This window comes from Phoenix dactylifera, chromosome 18 (genome assembly GCF_051530095.1).
Source record: "Phoenix dactylifera cultivar Ajwa chromosome 18, Ajwa_hap1_PhDact_Kaust_v1.1, whole genome shotgun sequence".
Taxonomy (NCBI): Eukaryota; Viridiplantae; Streptophyta; class Magnoliopsida; order Arecales; family Arecaceae; genus Phoenix; species Phoenix dactylifera.
In genome coordinates this window covers 16095387-16104657 of record NC_143207.1, presented here as the reverse complement: position 1 = coordinate 16104657, position 9271 = coordinate 16095387, and the positions used below count along the sequence as shown (strand labels likewise).

General features: G+C 45.2%; 1 protein-coding gene across 1 annotated transcript; it reads left to right on the top strand.

Moving 5' to 3' along the window:
- The first annotated feature begins 843 nt into the window (after positions 1-843).
- On the top strand, positions 844-4753 carry LOC103703401 (cytokinin dehydrogenase 11-like). The gene is made up of 4 exons (XM_008786249.6): positions 844-1795; positions 1900-2172; positions 2508-2770; positions 3311-4753. The coding sequence occupies exons 1-4, from the start codon at positions 1070-1072 to the stop codon at positions 3642-3644; spliced, it is 1596 nt and encodes a 531-aa protein (XP_008784471.3). The 5' UTR covers positions 844-1069; the 3' UTR covers positions 3645-4753.
- The last annotated feature ends 4518 nt before the right edge of the window (positions 4754-9271 follow it).

The following is a 9271-nucleotide window of genomic DNA, read 5'->3' as shown; positions in this document are numbered from 1 at the left end:
CTGGAAAAGTTATGTATAATTTCTATTATACCTTTAATAAAAATTAGGTCTTTAATGCCTCTTTAATGCTTCTTTAATGCTGAAGGGTCTTTTTGGGAAAAAATAAAAATGGAGTGAATTCCGCCTCATGGGAAAGATTTTCTCATAAAATGTATGAATCATATTATCATCGGAATACAACTTTTCCATCTCTCTCATTTGAAAACTCCAATCAAACAAGAGGCATCTCATTACTTTTCTGTTGACCACACTTTTTTTCCTTCTTTTTCCGCAAACCAAACGAGCCGTGGGGCAGTATGCCAAAAGGATCAAAGGGCTCTCTCTTCGAACTTTATAGCGTATCCATCGCAACCAATCCCAATCAAGCAGAGCCATCGTTAGAAACTTCATCCCAGAAAAAAGAAGGCAAAGAAACGTTTTACAAAAAAAAAACTTCGACCAAACCAAAACCTCCACCTTCTTGCCCCGGTCATGATCCCCCAATCATACACCACACAATCCCCCAATCATTCCATCCATGATCTGACTCCCCATTTTATATACCAAATAAAGAAATACTAAAGCACCAGTTTTGCTGTTGATACGGTGTGGAAGCCGGTAATTGGCTCGATGGTACTGGACTTCCCAATCACCTGCGTCCACGTCGGACTGGAACGCATAGGGGAACGAATAGGTGATCTGTAGCGCTCCTCTTCCCGAAATGCCCCTCCTCGGATTCGCTGGCGTGGGAGCCGTCCCCTCAGGGGCGCTTAAGGCCGTTTCGATCCCCAGATTTTTTATTTCACAAAATACCCCTGTCCAATTTCCCATATAAATTATTCTCCTTTTGTTCAGAGAAATAGATAATAATAAATATTTTTATTATTTTTAAACTCGTTCATTAAGGAGCCGCGGGCTGAGGGTGTTGATCGTATCGGGGCGTCAGAACATAAAATAAACCCGCGACGTCCTTTTGACGCCGGCGCTTCCGCCCTATATAAGCCATCCCCGTCCCCAACCTCCGCCCCCAAATCGTTCCCGATAAGATACGAACCCAAAAAACCAAAGAAAAATAAGAAAGAAACCGGTTATGATCGCTTATCTGGACCAGCAGCAGCAGCGCCTCGCCCTCGACGGCGACGGAGAGGCGGAGACCTCCGCCGCCGGATCCGACGACGACCTGGATGTCCTCCACGCTCTGGACCTCCAGGCGGCGGCCGACCCGGCCGCCGTCACCGCGGCGGGGGAGGACTTTGGCGGGATCGCCCGCGCCCGCCCCGTGGCGGTGATCCGGCCGGCCACCGCCGACGACGTCGCCGCCGCGATCCTCCTCGCCGCCCGCTCCCCCCGACTCACCGTCGCCGCCCGCGGCAACGGCCACTCCATCAACGGCCAGGCCATGGCTGACGGCGGCCTCGTCCTCGACATGCGTTCCCTCGGCCCCACCATGGAGCTCGTCCGCACGTCCGCCGCCGGAGGCGGCTGCCCCGCCGTCGACGTGCCCGGCGGGGCGCTGTGGGAGGAGGTGCTCGAGTGGGCCGTCCGGCGACACGGGATGGCTCCGCCGTCGTGGACGGACTACCTGCGGCTCACCGTCGGCGGTACGCTCTCCAACGGCGGGATCAGCGGCCAGGCTTTCCGGCACGGCCCCCAAATTGCCAACGTGTTGGAGCTCGAGGTCGTCATCGGCAACGGCGAGCGCGTCGTATGCTCCGCCGCCGCCCGCCCCGACCTTTTCTTCGCGACCCTCGGCGGCCTCGGCCAGTTCGGCGTCATCACTCGTGCTCGCGTCCCCCTCCTCCTCGTCCCTTGCATGGTACGTAACCTCACCTCGCGGTCACCCGATCCTGTCCTCCACTTTAAAATCTCTTTTTATTTATTTTTATTCCCGAAATATCCCCAAAAACCTCGCTGGCGCAGGTGAAATGGATAAGGGTGGTGTACGACCGGTTCGAGGAATACTCACGCGACGCCGAGTGGCTCGTGACCCGGCCCGAGCCGGCCGCCTTCGACTACGTGGAGGGCTTCGCTTTCGTTAACAGCGCCGACTCGGTGAATGGTTGGCCCTCAGTCCCTCTCTCCCCGGACTCGCCCTTCGAACCGGCCCGCATCCCGGCCGGGTCCGGTCCGGTCCTCTACTGTCTCGAAGTCGCCCTCCACTTCAACCATCACGAACGCGACGCGATAGACCAGGTAAATATCTCCGAAGCAAGGGGCATTCTCGTCATCCGTATACCCCAAAAGCGGGTCCGTCGCTTCCGCGTCGTGCATCTCCGCTGGATTTCCTGACGCCCAAATGTCCCCATTGTCCAAAATTAGGAGCCTTACAGTACCACTCTTTCGTAATTAAATTCAAGCCTAGTGGCATTTGTGGAGAGGGTGGGGTACCTGCCCCTGCCTGCGTCCAAAATCCCGGAATGTGACGTGAATGCCCCTGACAAGCCCGTGAAGGATCACCACATTTGTCCTCATCCGGATTGGCTAACGTCCCGAACGCCCCTGGCCTTATCATTTTTTGTTTTTGGCAGCGAGCGGGGGGGCTGCTGCGGCCGCTGCGGTACATCCGGGGACTGGAGTTCGCGGCGGAACTGCCGTACGTCGACTTCCTCTCACGTGTGCAGCGGGCGGAGGATGCGGCACGTGCGAACGGGACCTGGGCGACTCCCCATCCCTGGCTGAACCTCCTGGTGGCCTCATCGGACATCGCCGACTTCGACCGCAACGTCTTCAAGCAAATCTTGAAACACGGCATTGGCGGGCCCATGCTGGTGTACCCGCTCCTCCGGAGCAAGTAAGATTTGGGGGGAGGGGGTTAATTTGGTAATTCAAACATAGACGTATTTAAGGCGTAGGAGATTTGGTGCGGCCAGATGTGGAGGACACAGTTGCCAAATCGGGAAATGACAGGGGGCGGCCAAGTGCTCATAATATTCCCCACGGACACCATTTGCTTACTCCGCCCCTTTCCGTGCCCCGCCGGTGGGCTCCACCTGTCTCCCTTTGACGTTAATACCCTTTTTCCTATTTGTCCTTTTCCCCGAAGAGTGGAGTGTCGACGACGGCCGTTATGGCAATTTATGACGCCCGTTATAAATACCCCTTCAGCTTTTTCTTGGCAAACAACTAGGTTATATTTATTTATCTACTTTATTTTGGTTAAGGTATAAAACAATGGCCGTTGTTTCCGTTATAACGACCGGCAACGGCAACGATACTGGCGGTCATTGGGATGGGATAGTGGATTAGTGGTGCTATATAGTTCTCGTGTGTGTTGATCTTGTAATGTTGATTTTCTGATGGACGGTGGTTGATTTCTTCTTGGTGATTGAAGATGGGACCCGCGGACGTCGGTGGCGGTGCCGGAGAGCGAGATATTCTACCTGGTGGCGCTGCTGCGATTCAGCCATTTGGCGTCTTCGGAGGGCGGGGCGGCGGCGGAGCTGGTGGCGCAGAACCGCGAGATCGTGGAGTGCTGCCGAGCCAACGGGTACGACTTCAAGCTCTACCTCCCGCACTACCAGTCGGAGGAGGACTGGGCCCGCCACTTCGGCCGCGACTGGCCCCGCTTCGTCGAGCGCAAGGCCCGATATGACCCCCTCGCCATCCTCGCCCCCGGCCAGAAGCTCTTCTCCCGCTCTCGCCCGCCGCCTCCACTGCTTCAGTAAAACATATGAACCGAAAAGAAAGAAAATTTTCATAGCCGTTGGATTTGGGAACGATTGCTGATGATCACGACGACGAAGGTGGCGACTCTGGTGGTAATGGTGGTGGTCCATGATTAGGTACTACAGCTTTGCTCTCGTAGTGGTGGGGGAACCAGGAGGTGATGATGATGGTTGGAAAGTTTTTGGTGGGGTATTGCAGATGGACAGATGCATGATTCTTTCCTTCTCTTTTTTGTTTAGCTATTTTTGTATCTCCCTCCCTCTCTCTCTCTCTCTCTCTCTCTCTCTCCATATATATATATATTGGCTACAATGCCCGTTGTAATTCTTTCCTGGCCCTCCGCTGCTATCCTTTATACCAAATGATTCTTTCCCTGGTGGTGGTGGTGGTGGCAGGAGTTGAGTCTTAATGATGTTAGCTTGGACCACGCAGAGGTGAAGGTTACATGCAACCACAAATGGCTATCAGTTATTGTGTGCTTTTCTTAAGCATGCTGTTAAATCACAGCTGCATGCACTTTTGAATCACTTTTGCGAGGCATCATGCAATTTTTCTACAAGATACAACTATTGTGATTATTGCTCCGGCCATAGGCTTGTGTGGTGGCCATGGGTGAGCTCTGGAGGGGGCTCGGCATATGAATTTTCTCCTATCTATAAATTGATGCTTCATTTGGAGATGAATGTCAATTCAAGGCCCCCGCTTTATATTGCTATCTAGTTCTGAGACTGACCTACGACCTGCATCCGCTAACAAATCTCTTGTGGACACATTGTCTCCTGTTGTTTGATTCACATTATCCTTATTTTTACTATATGTTATCTCCAAACATTAAGTACTTAAGTTGAAGGCGACGTAGTGCTTCTTTTATATTGTTCTTCTCTTCTTCTCCTTCACTATCTACATCTGTTTGCCTAAGGAGATTCTGCGCCACAATTGAGACTGAACAAGAGATGGAAATTACTCTTGATTGGAGGGGGTTATTTAGACTTGGATACATACTTTATCATAATTGGGCTTCCCACTCATTCGCTAATATTTCTTTTTAAAAAAAATAAAACCAAAAAAGTGTATAATTTTTAGGTGCTCATGGTGACTTTTTTTTTTGGAGGGGAGAAAAGGGAAATTTTTATTAGACTATTTCAGTCTTCAATTGTGGTGGAAATATAAAAACATATTCCTCTAAATCAAGTCATAAGCTGTGTATTTGTTTGTTTTTAATGTTGCAAGTGAAACGCATATGATTACAATATCTCATATTAAGCTTTGACATTATAATCAATACCCTTGCTTTCCGTGCGCTAATAAAGCTTGTACATCTTTTATTATAAAAAAAAAGATGTGTAATTTGAGTTCAACAAAAAAAAATATATGTATGTATGTATACATGCATATATAGCTAAGTATCAACATACATATATAAGTACATACGTATGGCGGTGCCTTATTAATTATTCTTTGAATTGAGCATGACGGAATTATTAAGATACTCAAGAGAAGGAATCAGTTTTCATGTTGTCTATCTAGTCCAAAACATGTGGAGACTTCTCTTGTAATCACCCTGCGTGAAAGCCTGAACCCAAGGTGTGGGAACATCCCAGTACAAGAGATTTGAGACATGATTAGCACACCGACTGAGAATTTGAGAGAAGATTATGTTACGATAGGAATTACCTCATGTATGAAGGCCTCTCACTACAAGATCACTTGCATCAGCAGGTGAGGGCATGACACATAAATTAAAAAAAAGAGAGAGAGAAAAGCAAGAAAGACCTCAGCAGAGACATTCAGAATATATATCTCGCCTTTTGTAGTACCAAAGTCACCTGATCTCTCCTTCTCAATCCAAAAATATGCAGCTTTATCAATAAAGCAAGATTCCAACCAAAAACCTATAACTCCATCCCTCGCAAACAACACGATACTAAATAAATTATGAACCAAGATCTTATTCAAAGTTACTGCTTGGAGAACCTACGTTCCTCGTATTCCTAACCATGTTTACAGTCGTTGCTCTCTCTCTCTCTCTCTCACCACACAATTAGTGGATACAATTCCCTCATGTCTCTTTGGAGCTACGTTTTCTAGAAGAGAGGAAAAGGTAAAGAGGAGTGCACGTATCAAGAAAGTAAAATGTAATTAATGTGTTTTTTTTATGCATGAAACTATATGATATTATTTCGTGGCTTATATCAGGAGTAGGGCAGGGTGGTCAAATCCATTGTCAACCCACTGACCCACGGTTTGCCTTTCCTCAAAAAAAGAGGCTGGCACTTTCACCTCGGGAGGATCTGATTCCCCATGCAAATCTATTTGAGGAATTGAGGTGGTAGCTTTCTTTACATGCACTCACCCACAGACACAAACGTCCGTCCCTCAAAAGCAGCAACAACGCACTGCTGTAAAGCACGAGCCCTCAAGAACTCTCCGGCCCCCATGCAATTATAGCACCATGATTTCTCTTCCCAACATTCAATCTATTTCCTTGGTGTACCGCAGAAGGTGTACTTTAAACTATTAAAAGTTTACACAAACAGCTATCTTGTGCAAGAGTTTGTGAAGGAGGTACGTGCTGGGGCTTCCACTGTGGCACGACAGTGGAGGAGTTCCTTTCCTCCTTTCCCCATGTCATGCATGGATGCATGCAAGGGTCCATCACACAGATCTAAGAAATGAGTGTAGGGCTTTGTGCTAACCCACTTTTAGTGAGAACTAGATCTCTTCCTTTGCTGGTGCGTATTAGCCAATGGGATATTCTTACAAGTCCCAAAGTAGATTTTTTAAGAAAAGGAAGCTTATCAGAATGCTTTTTTGGGGACTTTACCCCTAAGCACATAGCATGGCGTGGTTAGAATAATTCCCAAAGGTTTTGCACGCTTGGAGATTAGGAATGAGGAGAATCTGTGACGTTGGGGGATTTGGTTTGGTTTCAGCTTTAGCCTACTAAAAGTATGATGGCCAACTTAAGGCACATTTATATATACTCACTTCTTGTTGGCGACCATCTAATCTGCGAGATATCATACTTGAGTGGGTTTGGTAATTGGTACATGAATGTGTGTGCAATGTTTGTGCGTGCTTGCGTGCGTGTGTATGTGAGAAAGAGAGAGATGGCCCAACAACAACTGATGAGGATTTCGGCTGGAGATCAGTATAATAAGAACCCAAATAGAGTTTTGTCTTCTCTAAACTTGTTGATGGATTGTTTTTTATTATTATGTTCACCTCAATGCACTGTTCAAAGAAAGAGAGGAGGGGGAGAAGGAGGCAGTGGTATATAAAATTAATATATTTGTTTTTAAAGGAAGCTATAGCAAGAATTAAATAAAATGATATATACATCCAAACTTATATCTTATTAATTTACTCTTCTTGTATCTATATGGATAAATTGGAATCTTAAAAGTAACGTACCTGCTGAGGAATGTAGAAATATATATTGCAACTCTCAAACTACATTCGAAATTTGAGCAGAAAGTGGAAGTGAGTGGAAATTTGGATTAACATCTTCAGAAGACAAAACTAGCCCACGACTGATTTTATTTTTTGGAATGAAGTTTTCAGTTGAAACTTAAAAAATAATTCCTGCATAAACATTCTGCAAAACATTTAACAATTAACATGGGCTAAGTTTACGAAGGAAAATAAGGTCTTTAATATTGAAGGCAAACTAGATATTGAAAACTATTAATTTACATTGGGTTTATATATTTAATAAGTTAGGGCTTGCCTGAGTGATCATATATATTCTTCTACCTAACAACGAGAGATTCTATATTCGAATCTTAGATGGTACATCTCCAAATCTTGTGACCAACGTAAATATAATATATATAGGCCTCTCTCTTTCTACCAATGAAACAAAATATTTAGGTCATGTTTGAGAAGTACTTAAAAGAAAAATATGCTTTATATGAGATTTGATGCAATTCCATGAGATTTTGGGTCACCCCTGCCCCCACCCAAAAAAAAAAGAAAAAAAAAAAAAGAAAAGAAAACTCGTTACATATGCTACCAAGGTCAAGTACAAGTTTCTTTTTATTTTTTTAATTCTTTTTTCTTTTTTAAATTTTCCACTATGAATCATGAAGGGCAGCGCTATTTATGCGAGTTTTGGTTGGTCTACAACACCTCCAATGATCCATTTCCTCTCTTCTATCCTAATCTTATAAAGAAGAATCTGTAATGGGTTTAAAGGTTGCCTTTCAAAACCCCATGACTTAAGCTGACAATGGAGTTGTAAGCATCGAATCTAGATTTCTGCTCATGGTGAGATATGATGTTTAAAGGGCAAAGGCAGGCAGCCCGAATGTTTTATATACATCCCAATTTGTTAGAGAGAGGCCTTTAATAGGCCTACTTGGATGGATTCTATGACTACTGTCCATAAAAAAGAAGGCTTTCCTAACACTGAGATAGGTCTTTAATTGGTCACTTCTCATATCCAGATCAAAAGGCCCTACTCCTTGCGCATTTTTGGTGATGAAATGTCGATGAGGTGCGAGTTTGGATGGAGCTCTATTTGAGAACTAATTCAATATAGAGCAATCAAATTTTGCTATTAGGATGGACAAATTGTCCTACAAGTCCTCATGTACTAAGCACTTACGAAAAATTTGGCCGTCGAAGATCCCAACTGGTCCAACATCGAAATATATAGTCCACTCCGAGTAATAACAGAAGAAAAACAAATGACGATGACGACGACAATGTCTTGCATCACTTACTGTAGTTTTGAAGCTATAAAGTAATGGCCATTGTCAATAAAATTAATAGAGAGTTCATGGGGTATGGTTGAGTTGGGGGAATTTATGCTTGTTTGCGTGAGGCTGCAAGTTTGAATTTTTACGATGGCTGAATTCGTCGATTGGCTTTTAGCCCGGCTTAGTCGAAAGCAATCTATAAGGGGTGGGTTAAACCACATTGTGTCTCCTAATTGAGGGCTGTTTTGTTTCCTGCAATTTTAATTACCAGCAACTAGAAATATTACATTTATATTTGCAAGAATCTATTTGATTTGCCTGCAAGAAAAAACTATACATGTAGGGCTCGTTTGGTTCGCGGGAAGCATTTTCCTTCCTAGAAATATGATTCCTGGAAAACAAATTCCTAGGAAGAGGATGCCTAGGAAAGTACTTTTGGCATGTTTGGTTGACCATGGAAAAGTGACAAATTTCCAAGATGCTTATGTTTGGTTGGCCATCCACTTTCCTAGGAAAGTTATATATAATTCCTATTATGCCCTTAATAAAAATTAGGTTTTTAATGCCTCTTTAATGTTTCTTTAATGCTGAAGGGACTTTTTGGAAAAAAGTAAAAATGGAGTGATTCTCGCCTCATGGGAAAGTAACTTTCCCATGTTTCTCATGGGAAAGACTTTCCCATGAAATGTGGGAATCACATTCCCATGGGAATACAACTTTTCCTTCTCTCTCTTTTGAAAACTCCAACCAAACAAGAGGCATCTCATTACTTTCCCGTTGACCACACTTTCCCCCCTTCTTTTCCCGCGAACCAAACGAGCCCGTAGTTGCTACTTGTGGGTTATCCAATGTGGACAGAGGTGTGGCCACCTTGACACCAACGTGGTGAGGTTACCTCCCCAAGGGTAATAGACTGCTAAGCC

What these genes read in the sequence shown, in the direction of transcription:
- LOC103703401 (XM_008786249.6), top strand. Translation starts at nt 1,070, where the DNA reads ATGATCGCTTATCTGGACCAGCAGCAGCAGCGCCTCGCCCTCGACGGC. An exon ending in TCCTCCTCGTCCCTTGCATG is followed by an intron (nt 1,796 to 1,899) that starts GTACGTAACCTC and finishes TCGCTGGCGCAG; the next exon opens with GTGAAATGGATAAGGGTGGT. An exon ending in AACGCGACGCGATAGACCAG is followed by an intron (nt 2,173 to 2,507) that starts GTAAATATCTCC and finishes TGTTTTTGGCAG; the next exon opens with CGAGCGGGGGGGCTGCTGCG.